The following is a 23,362-nucleotide window of genomic DNA, read 5'->3' as shown; positions in this document are numbered from 1 at the left end:
TGTGGAGTTTCTACCATGCACAAGAAAAGAATTATTACCTGTTGATATGACTCAGCCATCATTGAAAAAATATTTAATTTTTTATCACATCTTAGTATGGTATGGAAAAGTCTGGACTAGTATTTTTGGGACATGTTGCTCACTTGAAATTTATTCAAATTCCATCTGCTAAGTGAATTCTTAGCAGCTTCAGCAAAAAAAAATGCTTTTACCTGTTATAACCTGGGCTGAAGGAGAAAGTATAAAAGAGTTTTTCCCAATAGCTAAGGTATAGTCTGCCAGGCTCTGCCTCTCCAAGGCCAAGGGCCTCTCAATAGTGAATACATGCCAGATCGTCTAATCTCTCACCAAAATTCCTTCCAAGAAATCTGGTATTTAACTTGCAACCGTGGAAAATAATTCAAAGTTAATCCATTTTATAAGGCATGGAAGTAGAACAACCATTTTATGTGTTACCTTATGCACTAAAAGTAAAGAATCTTGTTATTAATAAATATGCCATTATCTCTTCAAGCCTAATGAGGGCAACTGGCAATTTAGAATTCTCTCTCCCAGAACACAACACAACAATTCAATAGAAAAAAAGCACTGTAATTATATATAAACTATATAAATGAAACAACAGTTTTCTTCATTTGCATCTTGGTATCTTCTCCTTAAAGAAATCTCATTGCTTTTTCAGTTCTTGTAGTTCAGGTAGCACTATCAAAAAATGCAAGTAATGTATTTTGATCATAGCTTCCTAAAATTTCCAGGAGGAGAGGAACTTTGGTTTTCACATTTGTACCTTTGAACTTAAATTTGTCAATGAACAAATCAGTAATCATACCTGAAAAATAAAATATACAAAACATTAATTGATCAAAATTAGAAAAGAACAATTTCATGTACTACTGAAAATGTTTAGTTAAGAACAGAATCCATGAGAGGTATTATTTTAAGGATGATCTATAAAATATAGGCAATGTGGAATAATCTGAATGAAATAGTTGTAGATCAGGAATCTTAACAAAAGAAATATAGAATGAAAGAAATCAGTGGTAAGTTTTTCATTTTCTTCAACATATTGTGCATTTTACCCAATATTTTCACATTTCTGTGTTTTAATGTGTAGTCAGTTTTCATGTATATTTATATTAAATATATAACCAGCTCAGTACATATGTATCTTCTACTTGCAGTATTGAATATGTCCAAAGACACTAGGAAGACCTGTTCCAATCATAGAAACAAACAGTGATCCCTGGGGTTTGGAATATTTCAAACAAGTATTTATGGTAATTTTGAATGCATTAAATTATAATTACATATAATTTTTATACTAAATATAAAGCACTTCTATATATAATATCCACTACTTAACTATTTCCATCCTTCCTTTAACATAAAACATTGCATTGTGTGCTTTTCATTTTTAAAGGAACATCTTTTATCAAAGGGAAACAAATATTCAACAAGAATGACACATTTGTTTTCCCAGAGTTTTCCCATCACTGCTAGAACAAGAAGTAATAGTAGAAAAAAGTTAATCAACCAACCATAAAGTCTTTCAAGAGATGTTGGTTGTTTCTTGTGTTCTATAAGTAGCTGATCTGACTCTTCCAAAATATTGCGATACTCTGGAATTAGGAAATCCATGTTACCTTCATGAGCCTGCAATTCCTTAATCAGATAATAATAAAATGTTAAGACAATTAAAGAAGTTTAACTAAAATATGCACTAGATGGAAGGTTATACACATATGGGATGCAATTAAGAATCTCAATAAATGCATTATAGATAATATATATTAATATGTATAGATTATAGATAACTACCAACAGTTCAGCATTTCAAGTCTCACCGGCTCAAGGTTGACTCAGCCTTCCATCCTTCTGAGGTCAATAAAGTGAGGACCCAGATTGTTAGGGGCAATATGCTGACCCTGTGAACTACTTAGAGAGGGCTGTAAAGCACTCTGAAGCAGTATATAAGGCTAAGTGCTATTGCTGTTGTTTAATCAGTTCACAATTTTCTAAAACTATAACCTGATGGTTCCCCTATTTTTTAAAAGTCAAGAGAGAGATGTAAGCTGTTATTTAATTATGCTATTGTTGTGCAGTATTTCAGAGTCAATAGAGTCGACACTCTGTAGATGCATTATAGAAGATAGCAATTACTTATAACAGTTGTAACCATTATCTGTAATCTGCTCTTTATAGCTGCAGCATAATCCCAGGAAAACACATTTGAAAAAAGTTTTGTTTTTTTTCAGCAGTAACACCTTACTGTTTACCAATGTGTTTGATTCACATATAAATTTATTTCATATAAACTTTTAAACTATGCTTATATAGTTTGCAAGGCTTGCAATAGAAACACAGCATTCTGGGATTATATATATATAATACTTCTAATCTTCTCAATAGCCAAAATATTCTCAGAAGACTGCAAGTAAACAAATAGAAGAGCCGTAAAATATATTTAATAGCACAAGAAGGAGATGAATGGATTAAAATATTACAATGTATTTATAATCAAACAATCAAGCTTACTTGATTGTTGGTCTTGCTAACCTTGGAGTTAATCTGAGGTCTGATTAGACTAACTAATCTAATCTGAGTGCTGATTACTGGTGAAGAGGTGCTGAAGTCTTTTTCAATTGCAAATACTTTTCCACTTGTAATTCAATATTATTCTTTACTAATGATTATCTTTTTCTAATTACTAATCAGAACACAACCATGGTAGTAATATTTGAAACTGGAATATATAGTATTAATTCTGAATGTTTGCCCACCGACCATAATATTGTCTGTTCTGATTTGAAGCAGTTCTCCAGGTAAAAATAGCTCCTCCTATAATTGTAATTGCAAGGACAACTTGGAATTTTCTGTATATAAAAACACATATTCTATTACTTATTGTCACAACATTACTGAATTCTAATTTTTTGAATTCTCAGATATCATGACTAGTTGCATATTAATGGTTTTCCCCCAAGAGAATACCTATCCTGAAACAAACTGATGCTGGAACTGAACAGACCCATTTGATTTTCCAGTTTAAGGAATTATCAAAGTATACCTTATCAGCAATAGAGTTTAGTCTATTATCTGATTATAATTTTTATAAGTTGTCCAAAGCTATTGGATGGCATATAAATCTATTAAATAGATAATTCCTATAGTTTTGAAAACAATGAATGAACATGTAAGACAACAAAACAGATTACAAAATAAGCAAGCAAAACTATCAACTAATCTACTGAAGACTTACTTTTAAAGCATCTATTAGTTCAACTTTTTTAGCCAACATCAACTGGTATTCTAATTTTGGATGGATAAGGTTTAAAGTATGATTCACAGATGCTTCATCCATATCTAAAAGAAGACCCAACAAGAAAAAACTCAATAGCTACTGGTAATATTTTATGTACAGAATGAAATCATAAAATGTAAAAAAGAATCCTTACCACATGATATATTGAGGTTAATTTTCCTTTTAGTGGCTTCTTTAGAGAGTACATCCTTGAGAATGGATATTGTGGATATATTGTCAGATTTGAAATAACCCTCACCTTTCCTAAACAAACAATATAACACTCATTTAAAATAAAGATTCTTGGATAATTATTGTAATTCTAAACAGCACAACTAATACTTTAAAATATTTTTATGAGTTGACTAACATTAAGTACTTTGATCCCTAAATTAAATATTTCCCAATTGAGAAGTTTTAATTAATTTCAAAATGTTATAACTCTTCAAAGAAGTTTGATTAAACATCAGTTTTAATTCATCTGTTTAGGACTGAAGCATACTTTTTTTTAAAAAAACGGTAGTCTTTTCAACAGTTGTTTCATTTTACCTATAAGTACATTCAAGCTGAGTATCCAAAAAAGTGTTCTGAAAGTAGAAGCTGACACTGTCTCCCACTGGTGTCTTTTCAGGAACTTCAGGCAAACAAAATACAATCCAGGAATGAACCTCAGCAAAACTGAACTGTCCTTTGAGAGTCAGTGTATTCATGGGTCTGGATAAAAGAAAATAAAACAAATACAGATTAAGTTCTTTAAAATCATTAAAAGAAAGTCTGCTTCATTCACCAGGATATAGATGTAAGAAGGCATTCAAGTCATTGCCTCAGAAAATTGTTTTCAGTGCCAGAATGACATAAGGATAGTGCCTGTAATTTTCACATTTGGAGGCTAAGCACATTTAGCAGAATAACTTAAATTAAAATCAATACAGTTTTTTTTAGTAAAGGTTTGAAATTATAACATCTTTCAGAAGTCTTCACTTCAATACCATTATTCAAACTAACTTGCAATTTAGATTCAATGTCCAAGAACTCTAAAACAATACCTATCATGGTCAAGGCAATGTGTTCTCTGATGAAGTGACAAAGGCTTAATCTGATACTGCCGAACTTGACAAGTTTTGGGTTGAACTCTTGGAATGACATACGCTTGCAGAGTTCCATAGCGACCTTCAATTGATAGAATCTGTTCAAGGAACACAGGAGTATAAATGTATCTGAATTTAGATTAATATACAAAACTTCTACTTCTATATAAAAAATCAGTCTAAAATAGTTTAGAGTTTTCCTATAATGTTATTTGGTGATATTCATTATATTAAAACTTGTAACCAAGGATAGCAATTCAGTGGGAACACCAGCTACAATGCTATTCTGTCTATTTAGAAATTAGAAGTCTCAATGAATTCATTGGAAATTAAATTAATCCTAATTTAAGATTTCACTAAATATTGCTTAAACATTACCATGTCATATTTAGAGTATGTTTCAACTGCTATATTAAATTAATATGTGAAAAATTCCTTGCATATTTTTTAGATATTGTGCCTTTGATTAAAAAAAACCTGAAACTATACTGATATAGAATAGAATAGAATAGAATAACAGAGTTGGAAGGGACCTTGGAGGTCTTCTAGTCGAACTCCCTGCTTAGGCAGGAAACCCTACAGCACTTCAGACCAATGGTTATTCAACATCTTAAAAACTTCCAGTGTTGGTGCATTCACAACTTCTGGAGGCAAGTTGTTCCACTGATTAATTGTTCTGTCATGAAATTTCTCTATGGTTGCTCTATGGTTGTGGTTGTTCTATGGTTGTGGGCCGGCTGCCAGCAGAGCGTACTCCCAGAGCATACAACCATAGAGCGTATGCCCAGAGCAGCCACTGCTGGAAGACTCTGTTTGGAAGCTGCCGAAAAAGCCATGCTGGGATGGTGGTGGCAGCGGCAGGAGCGGAGATGCTCTGGCTCTGCAGGGAGAGCTGGGCCAGGGTATCGTGAGGCTGGGAGGTGCGGGCGTGGAACAGCCGCTCGTGCAACCCCTCTCCAGCCTTGCAGAGCACCATTGACTGGCATTTCGAAGGCGCCAAGCTGCGAGAGCCAGGCGGCGGCGAACAGGCACTCACGCAGCTTGGTGACACCCCTAGGTCAGTGAACAGCACTGTGCCCGGCTGGAAAGGGGGTTTGCCGGGTGGCTGCTCGTGAGCGTAGTCGCTTCATCGCTGCTGTGCTGCTGTGACAGCGCAACATAGCTGTTTGCCACTGAGGCTGTGCCTGGCTCTTTGGGAGCCTGCTCGCAAGAGAGCAGCTGCCCAGCAACCCCCAAACAATAAGCATTCCCTTGATAATGAGGACCAAGCCATATTTTGTGGGTAAAAAGAAAATAAGACTGTCTTATTTTCAGGGAAACACGGTAGTTATATAAAAAGAAGATCTAAGAACTACTGAATTCAAGCAGCCTATATTAAGCCAGTAAGCCTCCGCAAAAGAACTAGTCATTTGAAAATTGGAAGATGATAATTAATTCCATCTGAATAAAGTGGGAAGGGTTAATTAACTTTCAAAGGTCAACTTACAGATCGTTTTTATGCATAATATCTATTTATGCCACATTAATGTTGCATATTTGAAAATTAGTACATAAATTCAGGAATTAGTACATAAATTCTAAAACAAAAATATAGCTTTTCTATAATTTTCAGGATTACTGCTGCTCTCTTCTGAATATGCTCTGAAATTTGCAATTTTGTAATAGAGTCAGTTATCTTGTTTAAATCATTACCTTTAGTTCTATTCGGGTGGTATGTACTTGACATCGATAAGTAGCAAGGAGAAAGTTACCATTTGGCTGTGAAAAAAGTACAGTTGGAACAATAAATTTAGAAACTAGAATAGACACTCAAATTTGATCTAGTATGAAAATAAACATTTAGTATAAGCTAAATATAAAATATAAAAGTCAATTTAAAATTTGTTAACTATCGAAGAACTTAACATTTAGCAACACTTTTCTTTTTAAAAGAAGAAATTTAATAAGTCAATAATAACTCAAATGTTATGTGCCTTAAAAGCATTTATATTAAAAACAAAATTTATCCAAATTGATTTAACAACTTTACTGTCAAGTAGATTTGAAAGCCAAAATCCAGTTAACTCCATTGAATTAAACTGAATTATAGCAATTGCACGTACCTCAGCTTCACAGTCGGTAAAACTGACCACAGCTGAATTTTTATCCACATCCTTTAGATCTATAGGAACATCACACTATGGTGACAAATAGTATCAAATTAAAGGCAGTTGAATATATAGGTAGTTCAATTGTCTCTTTATATAGTAATTAAGATTCTTATAAAACCTTACAGTAAAATTATATCACTTGTCTAAAAAAGGAGCTGCTCCTAAACTTGTTTCACGCTTTGCTTTCTTTCAGTTATGCCAAATATATTTCAATACATTAAACATTAATAGATATTGATCCCATGCTTTTAGGGATTATTATCTTTATTAAATTAAAAGAGGCTGTCTTCAGCCATAGTCTTTTGCTCCTCTTTGAAGATCTCAGCCATTTTGAGAACTTTTTATTATTAAACAAGAGAGTTGCTGAAGGTAAGCTAAAATAAGAAAGCATGCAGTATCTTTTTTTAAACTTTGTTAGCGAAACAAAAGGGTAGAAAGCTGTGGTTTTATTTTACTATTTTTAAGTAATTTATAGCTTGGTTTTATTTACTGTGGGTGGTTAAAACTTTCTAATGTTTATGAACTCTGAATGGCCAGCAATTCTTAAATAATTTATAAAAAATTACTCTTTGATCACAAGAGGAAGTTAAGAAGATGGAGCAGGGATTAGAGATGCACTTTATTATTAAATAAAACTCTCCATTTTATACTTCAATTATATTCTAAGGATATTATAAAAACTACTCAAACTACTTCAGATGCAATTATGTGTGGAAAGTTTTCAAACCACTGAGGCAATTTCACAAGTAGCTAATAATGCAAAAGACACAATTGCAACTTTGAAGTACAAATCTTCTACTGTGCTAAAAAGAGTCACATATCAACACCATTTTTTCCCTATCTACCCCACTTTTTTCCGTTTTCCATTCCCTAGTTCCCATTATTTTTTTATTTTCTTTTGTATTTTATACTCTGATAAACTGATAATATTTTTGAACTTAGAATAAACCTATCCATTTCAATCTGATTTTCTATATTTCAGTTTTTGTCAGAATACATATCTGTTCTAATTCCAGCCAAGTATAACCCTAAAAAATGGATAATATTAGGAATTCATCTATTTTAAAGATAAACAAGAATCCAGTTGGCAAGACCTACCAAGTTTCTACAAACTGAGTCTCACCTGTAACAAGACAATATCAATTGCTGCCTGGACTTCTAAAACAAGGCTGTAGCTGGCATCATCTTTGTTTAATGCAAATTTATCATTTATACTGAATGTTGGGACTGCTGAAATAGCAGTGCTGGACTGAGAAGACTGCTGGTATTTTTCACGTTCTTGAAGTACTTTCATCTGTAACTGTTCCAATTCATTCCTATGACAACACAATAATTAGCAAACATAAAATTACTATATGTGTACACGTGCATGTTTATGCGCATGAGAAAGAAAGAGGAGAGAAACAATGTAAGATGGCGCCACTTAGAATAAAGTTGCTTAGAATAGCTCCGTGAAAAGATAAGTGACAAATAAATTTAACAAATAATAACATCATCAAACATCCACACCCGCATTACCCAGGTCCTTGGAAAGGACTCAGTAGGTAGACAAAAATGCCAAATTGAGTCTGAACATCTAGCTGACTGTGTGATGGACCATAAAAATAAATCCATTAATATTAAAGTTATAAGCAGCAGAATTCTGTCCTGGAAATATATAATATATTTTTAAATGCTGGAATTATATTTACCTAATATTAGGTCAGACTAGTATTGAATTATATGCAATGCTCAAAAGAATGTGTACAAATAAAAATGATATTTAAAAAAACTTTTTTATTCAGAAGCCTACTGAAAACTTCTCATAACTTCTTGTAGGAGCTTTATTTTAAACCACAATCTGATCCTAGGGTAATTTTAGCAATTCCAACTATAACATTGAATCTGCTTGGCTGGTAGGTATTCTACAGTATATAGTATAGTCTTTATTATCATTGTACAAAATGAATACAACAAAATTGCTCAAGTAATTTAGAGACTGGTTGCTGCAGTTTCTCCTTTATCCCCTCTATCATTTATGATGTGTGAGCCAGAGAGAATTGTTCTTGGTGGTCCCCATTTTATGGAATATTCTCTGCCTGTGCTTACTCTAAAAGTCTTTAAAAATTGTCCAAAACACTATTATTGCGTATTGATTCTAAATGAATGGTGACTTTAATGTTCTGTTTTCTAATTATTGATTTCAATTATTATTTTTAATTCATTGTTTTAGACATCATTGTCCCACACACACAGAAAAGAGGGGTAAAATAAAGACTAAAATGCATTAAAAACAATACTCTAATTGAAATTGGTAGTAAAATATAGTACATTAAAGTTACCATTTATTTAATCCTCAAATTACAATGGCTATTAGGATATGAATTTTCACTGGCAAACAATGTAGTTATAAAGCACGATTAAAGCGATGGCAACCCCTGCAGTACCAGTTGCCAAATCCCATGGTTATTGGGCAAGGCTACATAAAGTGTGTTATAAAATCTATTTTATTCTCAAAAAGTATAAAGAGGAGGAGAGTTTACAAAAAAATAAAGTGATGCAAAACAATTATTGAAAGTTTAATAACAAATAATAACAAACATTTGGCTCGCCATTTATAATGCAACTAAATAGCAAGAACATAATTAGGGTTCACTGACATAAAACCACATTAGGCAAAATTATTGCCTCAGTATCATTTTTTGCTGTTTCACAAAATTGTTGCATTACCTTAAGAATGAAACTTTAGTCTGCATTTCATGAGTCATCTTCAATTCATCTAATCCACATTCTCCGTGAATAGGTTCAGTAGTTAATCCAGATACCCATCCTAAAAGATGAATATATGTTTAGATTTCTTATTCCTATTATGCAAACTTTTAGGTATTTCTACTCAAACTGCTGTCTATGTTTTGCCAGCTAGCAATTTTTTATTTTATTTATTTATTAAATTAATTGCTGCCCGCATCACTACAAGTCATGTGTCGGATAAGCAGCATTATTAAGAATTGGAAGTTGCATGGAACTGTAGAAATTCATGACTGGAAGATGAAGAAAATGTCTGCTAGAACTGCTCCCAAAATGCTCTACAAACAGAACTCTCCCATTACTGAAAACAGCTTTCAGAAAAGGTCCATCATATAGTGTTGTTTATACAGTAAACAATGATCTGCATGGCACAGTTGCCAGAATAAACTTTTTCTATGATTTCTATGAAAGTCATCTAAAGTATGCAAAAGAAAACTTTTGTAAGACTGAAACTATGGGAACAAAGTGTTCTGGACTGATGAACAGTGACATGCAGTCAGGGGAGGCAGGGCCTCAACACTATCATCATGAAAAGAAAAGAAAAATTAAAAGGAAAAAGGCTGAGGTAGTTGCTGCCAGAGTCACAGTGGATGACTCTGCTTAGTGCTTAACTGTTTAAAAAAGCCGCTTAAAAAAGTGCCCTCTACAGGAGGAGGCGAGAGAACCACGTGCCTAATTTAGTCTATCTTTATGATCACTTGAGCAGAGTTAAGCAAGGGTTAAAAGCAGAAAAATTCCTTATGTAGATGAGGCATGTGGTTCTCTCGCCTCCTCCTGTAGAGGGCACTTTTTTAGAGGCTTTTTTTAAACAGTTAAGCAGAGTCATCCATTGGAGACTCTGGCAGCAGCTAACCCAGCCTGGCTTCAGCAGCTCTTGCCTTTTTCTTTTTAAATTTTTACATTTTCATCATGGCAGACAAGAGCAGAGTTGAAATCCTCTGACACAGCTGGAAAATGTATGTGGGTCAGAGGGAGGGGGGAGGAATTCAAAATTAATGTAATTTGTAAGTAATTGTATTATTGTAAGTAATTTGTGTGTGAGTGTGTGTTTTACCCGCCTCTGCTGGCGCGCGGGCTGGCACTTTATTTTTTATGTGGGACATAGCGGCCGACAGGATTTTTGGACATAGCAGCAGGCCAGGGCTTTTGGACATAATGGCAGGGCAGCGTTTGCCTCTAGCGCTGGGGCGGCAGGGCAGCTTTGGTTCCATCCAGCATTGATTCTTTGAAGCTTTCCATAGGTCCTCTCTGCTTTTAAAGTCTTCCGTTGGTCTAAGGAAGTTTTTCCTCTATGGCAGACACGGCGGCAGGGCTTTAAAGCCCCGGCATCGTGTCCGACATAGAGCGGGACACATCCCGCTCTATGACGGACATGGCGCCGGGCGTCCGAACGCCCTGCCGCTGTGTCTGACATAGGGCGGCTTTTGCCCGCTTGCCTCACCAGCCATAAACCTCACCGCACGTCACTGCTGATGAAATATATAAAGATTGAACTTTTTAGCCACAAACTACATAACATATTTGAAGATGGCAAACATGATTTGGAAAGTCAACATGTCCTAAAAGTTAATGCTCCAAGTCACTGAAGAAATTGAAACTGAAAAGAGGTTAGACATTTAAGCAAAATAGCGACCTAATACAATGGCAAAACAATGGAGAAAAGAAAAACAAGATTTTGAAATGGCCTTCACAGTAGTCAGATTGAAATATTTTTGAGGACCTGTGGAGATATCTCACAAGTAAATGCAGGGAGACCTAAAAATATTTCTCAACTATAGGAGTTATAGAGTGAAAGAAAAATTCCCAAACAAAGAATCTAGTCTAAACACAGCCAAAATGAATTTACAATGAACTCGCTGAATAGGTACCCCAAAAAGAGTTGGGCAATATATGTAATAACTGGTTTTTAAAAAATATTAAAAATATTTAAATAAATTTTATTTTATTCTTATTAAATTGGTAAAACTTTAAAGCTCTGAAAGTAGAAGTAAAATTAACCTGAAAATGTAGATGTTACAATCTCATCATAGCCCTCTTTTCCAACACAGCCACCTTGGATGGATGTGACACTCTCCGACAAGGCCTAAAACAACAAACAAGAACATATATTTACTTTTCCATGTTGTTTAAAATCTTACAAAATAATTAATTCTGAAAAACTCAGAGATTTCAAAAAAGTTGAAAAAGCAGATAGCAAGAAAGTCTACCTAACACAAAACACTTGTAACTACTTATAAAATACTTATAAAAATGGAGGATAATTGAATAAAATTGAAAACATTATTTTAATCCCTAACTCTCACATTTGAAAAAGATTGCATAAAATAGGTATTGTTTGCTTTTTGTTATATTCTCTTCATTATATATTCTTTCTTTACATTTCTCTTTTATTAAGTCTATGGCATTTCTGCCTCTAGACCAGGGGTTTCAAACTCATGGCCCGTGGACTGGATATGTCAAGTGTTGGCCACATCCATCCCAGTTTAGTGATTTGGGGGGGGGGGGGTTCATGTCATGTGACATGACAATTCAACCCCAAATTTATGTTGCTAAATGAGACATTTGTTAAGTGAGTTGTGCCCCATTTTACAACCTTGCTTGCTACTGTTCTTAAGTGAACTAGTGTAGGTATTAAGTTAGTAACACAGTTTTAAGTGAATCTGGCTTCTCCATTGATTTTGCTTATCAAAAGATCAGAAAAGATGATCACAGGACTCCAGGACATGCAAGTGCCATAAGTATGAGTCAGTTGCTAAGCATCTGAAATTTGATCATATGACCACAGAGATGCTGCAATGGTTGTAAGTATGAAAAATGGTCATAAGTTACTTTTTTCAGTGCTGTTGTATCTTTGAACAATCATTATATGAACTGTTGCAAGTGGAAGACTACGTGTAACAGAGTCCGAAAAAGTGCAGAAGTAGGCAGTCAAAAGGACTGGGTTTTTTAAACATCTAGGATTTTTGAGAAAAGAAAAAAAAGGCAGCTGAAGGAGGACATGACCAACACAATTTGTAAAACACACTCAAGAGGGTGCTAGTTGACTATTATGGGAAACAAAATGCAGGACTAAGGTGGGCTTTGCCTTGATCCAACAGAGATATATTTTTATTCTTCTAAATACAGATAAAGCAGCCACCTTGCTAAAACTAAATACTGTAGGTCATTTTTTCCTTATTTTTTATGTGTTTATTTATTTATTTAGAGGGATGGGGGAGGGAGAGAGAACTATTTTAGAAAATAAACATTATAATACATTATTTTACTATAATTGAAACAATAGATTTACATAATATACTTACATATTCATATTTAAAAACAGGGCTCTTTTCAGTTTCAAATTTATAGATCTCTAATATTCCATCATCTCTACCAATGAGCAATTCTTTAACTCCATCTCCCAAAATGTCAAAACTATCCATACATAAGATGCCTGACAAAAAGAATAAACAGGTATATATATCAAACATTTATAATTTCATCTATTACACTTAACCAGCATTCTACCTGGCTCTGGAGTGAAATAAATTCCCCACAGGAGTTATATTTTAATCAAGTTATAAATAGAATAAGTACCACCATTATATAATCTTGAAACATCAATTTCATAGAAAATAGTTATTTATATCTGTTATCATAATGTTATATTAGGTACTAGATAAGGCTTAAGTTTCAAACCAATTTGATAGAAATTTTTACAAAAATAGTAGTGAAAAAGGATAGAATCTTATATACAGTATTTACTGTTTTTATTCCTATTTTTAAATAATATATTTTTAACCAAATTGTACTAAAACTGTTACAGAACACTTACCACCTCTTTTTTTCTCATTTCCAACTTTCCACTTTTCTATTGGGGAAACACCAGTAATCTGTACCAAGCCAATTTTGCCATCGGATGTCCCAAACAAAACATCTTCACCAGTGTCACCTAGAAATATAAATTAAAACTATTATTAGAATAATTATAGAGTAGAATATCTATTCAGTGGGTTCCAAAATTTATTTATTTTTAATTTCAGTTTTAGTAAATTAAAAAAACACACTTTGCTTCATTTCCATCACTTTATATAAACTGGATCGGAATAATTCTATGTTCTAGAAAATACCCATGATAGTATGTGGAATTATTAAAATAATAATTTATTAAAATCAGATTCAACATTTTAATAATATTTAAAAGACTTCTAAATATTCTACTTACCACCATTTCCATTGTTCAAGGCCAGAACAGCAGGTGGACCTGGGACTTCCATTTCATACAATAATTCTGAACCCTCAAAAAAAATAAAAATGAAATGGAGATACGTTACTTGTAATCACTAACATTTAATTTTAATTTAGAAGAGATATACAGATTTTTTTTAATTTCAATACTGCATTCCTGTTTTTTGGATGGAATGAAAACTGGAGCCCTGACTGTCAATTGCATGCCCCTTTTAAACTTAGAGATTTAAAATCCCTATTTGAAGAATAGTATACCAGGGCCTGAATTGCAGACTCTCCTATTTCCTCCTGGGTTCTGACATATACACTACTAGCAAAACTGCTAAGTTGATAGATAAGGCAGTTCATCTAAGAATCCATTATTCTGAATGTATCAGAATATCGTGGAAATGCAGTACATTTATTTGAATGTTGGTTCTTTGTATTTAGCAAATATGTAGTTTACTACTGTATTTTTTGCCTATTAATTTTCTGGAAATAGACTTTGTATTGTACCTTAATTTTTTTAATATCATTATAAGGCTAATCAATCAATGAACTGTCTAAACTATCAAATTATCAAAAACTGGAGCCTAATTCATCCGAACACATACATTTATTCCAAACTAGACTGCAGACCCAATCAAAGAAGAAATGATTTCTGAGCTGCTCCAGAATATATAATTAAGTGGCTGCAGCTCAGTTAAGCTTTTTTTTAAGTTTCACTCCTTCAAAAAGAGTGAATTCCAAAATTCTGGAAATAGAATTTCCAGAATCAGGAAATCTTTCTTCTTCTCAAAAGTAATTTAGTACTTTCTACCAATCCCTGTAGACAAAGAATTAGAGTAGCATTAAACTTGCTGCTCCTAATGCTCATCCCTATCCTTCCAACTTACAGAGAGCTGTACAATTACCCCAAATAAATAATAATCCATCCATGTATACATTAGCCTTTATTCAACTTAACCAGAATTGCTGCAAGCATATAAAATTTTCTTGTAAAAGATTGTGTACAATTATTGGTATGAACAGATGAACAATCTTCTGTTTCATTGTACTAACTTATCTTATAATTGTAATAAATAATGGTTAGTACTAATAAATCAGGCTTCAATAATGGCAACAAATAAAAAAGGTTTACCTGCAAAACTCTAAGAACTCTATCTTGACATGCTAATACTGGTATAATGCAAGACAGTTTATCTGGTGGAAGACAGAGTACATCGTTGATTTTATCCCCCGATAGGTAATAGTGCTGATCTTTACAGTCACAGTAATGGTTATAAATATAGCTTGCACCAAGAAAGAGATCTGATCCAGATATATACCTAAAATAATAACAGCAATGTAATTAAAACTTTCAAAATATAATTTATTAAGTATTTATACACTTGAAATCAACAAAACAATCCAATAAGAAATTTATTTTTTCCTCTGAAAAGTTTTGTTTTTAAATTTTTATAATTCTCTAAATACTACTAAATATGGCGAAAGTACTTTTGCAATGCAGTTGTGCTTACAGTGGAGGACTAAAAATAAGAAATATATTCTACTTATGCTAAAATACAATATTTGTCTATTAAATAGAAACTAAAGGGATGAATTTAGAAAGAAATGGTTACAAAAATTAGCCTTGGAAATAGCAAGGGTTAGAAAGAAGCTCAGATTTATTGAGATACGAAAGGGAGAGAAGGGAAAACACAATCAAACTTTCAATATTCTGTTACTATAGCCCAGGGGTGTCAAACTTGCATCGCTAAGTTGTCATCATGTGATGTATCACAACTTTCCCCTTCGCTAAACTGAGGGTGGATGTGGCCAGCAAGTGATGTATCTGGGCCACAAGTTTGACACCCCTGCTATAGTCTATCAATAAAACATGGTCAACTTGTGCAGTCTGTTTCCTGGTTTGACCTAACTTGAAAGTCTGTCAAAATTGAGTTTTACTTCCCCTCTTAGACATGGTGTGTAATTTGAGAGTTCGCCTACATATTCAGCAGGTGACATCTATAGCTAGGAAGGCTTTTTCACAGGTATATGTAGCCATTTGCAACTATTTTGGAGTCAGAAGATCCTGTTCATGGTTAATACCTCCTGCAGTTTAGAAACCTTTTTAAAATGTTCTTATGAGTGACAAAGAAAGAGGGTTCTTTATAATATGCAAGTGAAGATTGCAGCATGATGGTTTAATTATATGGATTTTCTTTTTGTCTATATGTGCGTTTCAGTCATTTTTAAGTTAAATATAGTAAGTAACTAAGTACTGTTAAGTCAATATTTAATATACACACATAGCTTTGATGTTTTCAGTAAGGTTGGTGTTAAATGAAAGAAACTGTTTCCCTTTTTTTGTGAAACCTCGAACTTCAGAACCAGCAGCCACGAAAATTTTCTCCTGAAGAGTATTAAGAGCACCTCCCAGTTCTAGTCTTGCAATCTTTTCTCCTGGCAAAGTCTTGAATACTGGCTAAAATACAAAAAATAAAATATATTCTGCATCATTACAAAATAAAGGTTCATAGGATTTGAATCACCGAAAACATATGTTTTTCTTTCTACTGTCATAGCGCATTTGAAAATGTGATCCTTCAAAATGGTTATCTTTATAATTACGACATTTTACAATAGTAAGTTACTTTATTTTGTTAATTTAAGTATTCATCTATATAAATCAATAAATAAACTTACGATAGCTTCTCCTTTTTTTATTCCAAAGCAGGTAATAACACCATCGTGATCTCCAGTAACAACCTTTAAAGTAAAATAAGAGGATATGTATATACTGTTGTTTTAAGAGTACAAAGGAAAACCAGTCCTTTTTGTTGGATGTATAATTATACACGGATCTAGATTTTTCTCTCTCTTCTATTTAATTCTTCCTCTTAAAATGCTGCATGACACTTCAAAATGTCTCTCTTGTGAAAAAAAATAAATTTTGTGAAAACATTTGAATGAAAAGGGGGCAAATATAAAGTATCACAGGAAAATATTCAAGGAGGAAATTCTAGTAAATAGCCAATTTAATATACTAAGCCTGGAAGAATTAAACTCATGGGCAGAAGAGTTATAATTGTACATAAAGGATAAAAAAGAAAAGTCATACTAAGGCCATGGAGATTGGGGGAAAGGACAAATAGTGTATGTAGAAACTAGAAGAATAGTGTATAGTTGGGATGGATATCGTAGAAGAAACATCAGGAAAATAATGGAATGAAATTAAATTATTCAAATTGTGCATGTACAATCCTTTTGTCAAAGGATATATAAGAAAAAATGAACATTTATTATGTTGTAAAAATAAGATGACAAGCTGCCAAATTATATGTGAAAAAATATAGGAAAATTAAGAGGAAAGCTTAAGAGTTTTAAACATAAACAACAAGAGATTAAATCACAAAATCATTATTTGTATTTTAGGACAGTACACACATAAAATAGGTATAAATATTTTTTCTATACTATTTTTCTTTTTAAGAAAAAAGTACAATTTTTAGGTCTGATCTTTATCACATACAATTATTTTAATAAATACATTTCTATATAGCCTTGAGTTCTTGAACACAATATTGAATATGAATCAAATAAATAAGTACCTTCTGTGTAGCTTTGCGTCCTGATGCAGGGAGCAACTTCATGGTTTTCTGAGATGTCACACCCACCTAGATGCAAATAAAAATGTTAGTATTTACATTTGACTCATCCATTTTAAAACCAATTTTCTTTTATCAAAATGTCAGTGCACTATAGTTATGGAGAAAAAGAAGTATTTAATTATTAAAATGCATACATGGTATTGGCTTTCCAACATATCATTGAGTACACATGCATATGGTTTCACTTTCTTTTTATATGTATACAGGCAGTCCTCAACTTAAAACCATTCATTTGGTGACAGTCTGAGTTACAATGGCACTGAAAAAAGTGACTTATGACCCATCTTTCACACTTACAACTTTGCACAATCCTTGTGGTCACATGATCAAAATTTGGATGCTTGCCACTGGCATATATTTATGGCAATTGCAGTGTCCCAACATCATGTGATCACATTTGCAAACTTCTGACAAGCAATGAGAAAGCCAGATTCACTTAACAACTGTGTTACTAACTCAACAACTGCAGTGATATACATAACTAAGGCAAGAAAGGTCATAAAATGGGAAAAACTCACTCAACAATTCCCTTATTTAGCAACAGAAATTCTGCTCCCAATTGTGGTCCTAAGTTGAGGGTACTATGAGTAAGAGATTATGATTCAATTGTAAATAGAGAATTTTTTCTTCCACTCAGTTGTATCTGATTTTCGTCAGCTGACTGGACAAGTCCTTGCAGTTTTCTCAGCAAGGAAGCCATTGCCTCCTTCCCAAGTCTGAGAAAATGTGATTGTGCCAAAGTTGTCCAAGTGACTTTGTGCCTAAGGTAGGTTTAGAACTCAAGGTATCCCAGTTTTTAGCTTGATGCTTTAACCATTACACCAAACTGGTTCTCTCTCTTTACCTATTTTAATTTCAAAATATCCAGGCTCAAAATATTTTATCTTGGATATATTACAAACTCAAAACTCTTCTAAATCTTTAAAGTGAGTTCAAAATGATTAGAGCATACTCATTAAGAGCAAGCCTCCCTGAAGATAGTGGAACTTAATGGCAATTAGGCACACATCTTTGGATCCGCTTGATCAAAGAGCAAGTGGCAACCATAGCTAGCTTTCTTTAGTGCATTAACTGCAGGTGGTATATAACCATAAAAGCAAACTGAAACACATTAACAAAAAAGTAACAAGAATAAAAAAGCCAGCCAAATTTTGAGGAAGATTATGCCACAAATCAGGCACCACATCCAAAACAATATGCTTTCTAAGTCTTGACAGACAGCATTGTTTCAAGGAAGAGAACTGAAGAGTGCCTCTTCTACTGGATCACGTTGGATACAACAAATAAACCAGTCCTATGTGTTAAAGAGCTTTACAAACACCTTGAATGGAATCCCACTGTAAGCATGTGCATTCATATGAATGGCGCAGTGGTTAAATGCAGCACTGCAGGCTACTGCTAGATCAGCAGATCAGCGGTTCAAATCTCACCGGCTCAGGGTTGACTCAGCCTTCCATCCTTCCGAGGTGGGTAAAATGAGGACCCAGATTGTTGGGGGCAATATGCTGACTCTCTGTAAACCGCTTAGAGAGGCCTGAAAGGCCTATGAAGCGGTATATAAGTCTACTGCTATTGCTATATATAAGGATGTTAAATGGACTTACTGAGGTTCCCTTATAACTACTCATTCTGTTACATTTTGCACCAATTGGAGCCTCTAGGTCAGGGGTGTCAAACTGGCACCGCACAAGCTGGATATGTCATGTGCAAGCCACGCCCACCCCAGCTCCATAAAGGGGGAAAAGGTAGCAAAAGTCACATGATGGCCACGTGACGCTGCAAGTTTGACACCCATTCTCTAGGTGGTCTTCAAAGGCCACCCCACGTAATATGCACTTGCAGTAGACCAACTGTGAGGTGACTAAGGGATGAGTGACCACAAGAAGAGCCTCCTATTTCAGCAATGGTCACCATTAGCACACTTGAGTTAGCCACAGCTATCAGCTGTTCCATGAGGAGTTGCAGATCCAAAAGGACCCTACCCTCAATTGTGAACTGGACTAAAGTGAAGGAATGCTACTCAAGGAACAGGAAACAGGCCAAAAACAGAAGCTAAGAATAAAGTATAGAAATACTGAAATATGAAGTAGTATTGAATCTTTTACATAAGGTCCATTTTAAGAAGTCTGTTAATAGTTTTATGATGATATTAGGGTTACCAGAGCTGAGTTGCAGAAATATGGACACCCAGGAGATGGCAAGAAAGAGGAAATCTTATTAGTGGTCATCTAGACTTCTGCAGCCCAGATTTTTTTAGCCCCAGTGATAAACAGGGATACAAAATCCCATATTTTTCTGTATTCCTGGTATTCCTCTCTGGACCCAGATTCTGAAAATAAGAAATTAAACGTATTTGTTCAATACATGGGGTTTGTGTTAAGACATCTATATTCCAAGCAAATAAAGTACTGAACTGAAGCCAGGGTATCCCTGGGATCAAAGCAGTTGGGAGGATGGGCGCAGTTGTGCAATCCAAGTTTCAATGTGTGTGTGTGCATGTGCAACTGATCCATGATAAAAGGAGAGGGCTTTGATTACAAGCCACTAACTTGATTTTTTTACCCACCTGCCCTTTTGTCAGAAACCTTTTCAGCTGCACATTTTATTTTATAATAATGTCTCTAGTAGGGTCTATATTGGATTAGACGCATTCTTGGATGTATAAGCTATGCCTTCTTTGCTTTGCAATATACTAGTTTCCCTTTGTTTTAATTAAAACGTGGAAACAATTAAAATTAGATAATCACTTATCTCTCAAATTAACAGTCAGAAATTTTCCTCAACGCTTCCTTACTAATAAGAAACTCCAATGATGGAAGTTTAACTAACAAAAAAGATAAAAGGTAACTGTGTAGATTATAATTACTTTTATATCCAAAAGATTGAAGAGTCATGTTTCATCTCATTCTTTTTTCCCAACTGGATTTATTAAACTATTCAAAAAAAAATCAGACTTCTCTTCCTGCAAATTATTGGTAAAATTGCTAATTCCCAAGCAGGAATTGTCAAAATGGTGCCATCCAGATGGGTTGGGCTACAACTCCACCTCCCGGCCAATACTGTCAATAGGTCAACCCTTTTGCAGGGCTTTTTGCGGGAAGGCTGCCATAGACGTGCGAATACGGGTGGTCTGCAATAACAACTGCTTAGAGAAGGAAGACTAAAAAACCTATGCTTCCGGGGGAGAGGGCGCAAAACAGCCGACATTCGCCATCACAGGCATCGCGTCCGCCCGCTGTACCTGCAGGTAATCCATCCGGTTCAGACTCAGTTCCATGGCAATGGGCAATGGGTAAGTTACCAAGGCTGGCTTCGGCTTCCTCTTTCCAGTACTCCTCGGGCATCAGTATCGCGAAAGCTTAGGGCCTAAAAACGATCTCCCGACCTCTGGTTACTATGACGACGAGGCAGTGTTGCGTAAACCCGAAAATGCCCTGGTTTTTTATTGGAGGCGGTGCGCTCTTGGGCGGTACGCTTCGCTTTAAACGCGCCTCGTGATTGAAGGAGGAGCTGTCACTCAAGCAAAATAAATAAATCCCCAGCTCGGGATAAAAACTCAAGAGCATCTGAAACTTGGAGGTGATCTCAAGGAGGAGGTGAAGCTTCCCAAGCGGAGTCTTGGATTTAGCAGGGGAACAAAGCTGGCTGCAGGGTTCTGGGGGGCTGAAAACCACACATTTCATAGCTGTCAAGTTTGAGAAACACCAGGTTAGAGGAAGGCATTTTATTATCGCATGATAATAATTCGAGGCCTGTGTTCAAGTGACCGCTACCTAGTTAGTTAACTGACACATGTTGTATGTAGTTAGCCAAGAACCGTGGTTTACTCAATTAATTTACGGGCTATACAATTCACTAAAACACCACTAACAAATTGGTATAGCATGTCTGTTAGTGGTCGTCTAGTTTGTGGTTCATCGTGCTGGGCAAAAAAAATAATCGGTGTATGCAGTTTTTTAGTTGAAGGTACATAGAGAAAAATGTGAACACATTTGAAAAAGTAACATGCAAAAATATCGTGACAATTAAGTTGAATTTTGAGAAGCAGAGTGACCATAAATGCTGTGTCCGAAAAGTGCTTTTTCAAGAAGCCTCAAAATGCTAGATTATTGAATACATATAGTGCAATTTGTATCCGTTAAACTTAAGATTCATGTGGTTCTTCATGGCTTAGCTTTAGATCAGTGAATACAGTTAGTCCTTGACTTATGAGCAATGGTGTATTAACCATTAAGTCCACCAAGCATATGCTTAGGGCACCAGGCCCAAAGGGGGCACCACAAAGTTGAGGGGGGAAAAAACACAACCACTGAAGATTTGTACAGTATATACAAAGGAGGGAGGGGCACCAAGATTTGTCAGTGCTTAGGGCACCAGTGAGCCTTAATCCGCCACTGCTTATGAGTCATGACCATTCATTCAGCAGTCTAGGATCACCACCCCACCACTCCAGGCAATCCAAATTCTGCCTAACACTGCAACGTGGAGAGCCTGGATTGCATGGTTGCCTTGATTAATGACAGCAATAATTTAAGGATCGTAATTCTGGACTCAGTTTGTGGTCATAGGTCAAAGACTACTTGTACTGGACTATATAAATTAGAATATTGTAATGTCCCCTTACCAGGTTGCAGTAGAGATATGGGAAGCCAGCTCTTCTCAGCTATTCCTCAGCAGCAAGTACGTAGATATTTTGCTGCCAAAGATCTCACAGTTAGTTTGTATGACCTGCACCCAAACAACTGCATTGAATAAATCATTGGAAGTTGACCACTGGAAGTAAATAATGTAAACACAGCTAATTGAACATTCAATGATGTTTGAAGTTCATTGCTTTCTTCTTTTCTAATCCTTTTTTTCTTGGGTGATGCACATTAATCTTCACCTTTTGGGTAGAGGTGATTTGAATATTATTCATTTTATATTAGCCACTAAGAACTTTTTCAGCTAAATTCAGAACAAAAATAAATTAGGACAAATAAACTGAAATATAAAACAATTTCTTTTTAAATAATACTTAATTCAGATCAAGCTATTTTATACTCTTTATTTGAATCTTACATAGTACTGAAAAAGTATTCTAGAAATGAAAGTTGAAATCAGAATTGGGCAAATGCCAGATAACTTGGAGATTTGGATGTAAATAAAATAAACTCCAAAAGCACTTGTCTGCATTCCATATATTTTAAGGGTTTTTTTCCAGATAGCAGGAGTGTAGCAGCCTTCCTGTCTCCTTATTCCTTTAGAATAGATCAAACTCAAACATAAACTTTCTTTAGCCTGTTGTCTTCGTAGCACTTTGCTTCATCATTTTTAAGGTCATACTTCTCTAGATCTTTTGCCTATTTTAGTCTTAAATGCTTTTTATAATCTCTTTCAGAGAATGTAGACTAAAGTTGCAGTTGTACAATTGCATGCCATTTCTAGCTTTAAAGTAAATCATTCCCACTATAAAATCCAACAGTATGTCACTGTATCTTTCCACTGGCTTAACTAGACAATTTTGGCTCACTCTTCTTCCTATAATCTTCCCAGTCTTCAATAACAGATTTTTTTTTAAAAAAAAAAAACCATTATTCATGAACAGTAAGACCACCTGAGGAATTATAGCTGGTAGTCCTTGACTTACAACAGTTCATTTAGTGACTGTTCAAAGTTACAAAGGCATTGAAAAAGTGACATGACCATTTTTCATACTTAAGACCATTGCAGCATCCCCATAGTCATGTGATCAAAATTTGGATACTTGACAACTAATATTTAAGATAGTGGCAATATCCCAGGATCATGGAACACCTGTTGCAACTTCTTACAAGCAGTCAATGGGAAAGCCAGATTGACTTAGCAACCCTGCTATTAACTTAACTTTAGTGATTCACTTAATGACTGTGGCGAGAAAGGTTGGAAAATGAGCCAAATTCAGTTGTTAAATGTTTCACTTGGCAATATCAATTTTGGATTGAGTTGTGGTTGTAGGACGAGGACTATCTCTACAAAGACATTTATCAAAATCTAGATAGACCTCTTAACAGTATTCAGGAAAAATCTCCAAAACATTTTTTTAAAATTCCTTTAAAGTAATTTACAGCTTAATAGTGATTTATTAATACATATGCTTGCCAGCTTAATAAAGATTAAATATTGCTTGGCTTTGCAAATGATAAATATACTGGTATA

General features: G+C 34.5%; 1 protein-coding gene across 1 annotated transcript; it reads right to left on the bottom strand.

Moving 5' to 3' along the window:
* Nucleotides 1-570: 570 nt before the first annotated feature.
* On the bottom strand, nucleotides 571-20,563 carry BBS7 (Bardet-Biedl syndrome 7). Its single transcript, XM_014067232.2, has 19 exons — nucleotides 20,427-20,563; nucleotides 17,126-17,191; nucleotides 16,221-16,283; nucleotides 15,824-15,999; nucleotides 14,674-14,860; nucleotides 13,531-13,603; nucleotides 13,141-13,257; nucleotides 12,629-12,759; nucleotides 11,325-11,409; nucleotides 9,249-9,348; nucleotides 7,663-7,855; nucleotides 6,492-6,566; nucleotides 6,082-6,147; nucleotides 4,348-4,487; nucleotides 3,851-4,015; nucleotides 3,456-3,565; nucleotides 3,260-3,363; nucleotides 1,539-1,662; nucleotides 571-829 (listed from the first exon to the last, which is right to left on the bottom strand). Exons 1-19 carry the CDS (start codon nucleotides 20,460-20,462, stop codon nucleotides 693-695), a joined length of 2,148 nt encoding a protein of 715 aa, XP_013922707.2. The 5' UTR covers nucleotides 20,463-20,563; the 3' UTR covers nucleotides 571-692.
* Nucleotides 20,564-23,362: the final 2,799 nt, after the last annotated feature.

This window comes from Thamnophis sirtalis, unplaced genomic scaffold, assembly GCF_051295495.1.
Source record: "Thamnophis sirtalis isolate CommonGarterSnake01/CBP01778 unplaced genomic scaffold, rThaSir2_p1.2 scaffold_10, whole genome shotgun sequence".
NCBI classification, from domain to species: domain Eukaryota; kingdom Metazoa; phylum Chordata; class Lepidosauria; order Squamata; family Natricidae; genus Thamnophis; species Thamnophis sirtalis.
This window is presented reverse-complemented; position numbering and strand designations above follow the sequence as displayed.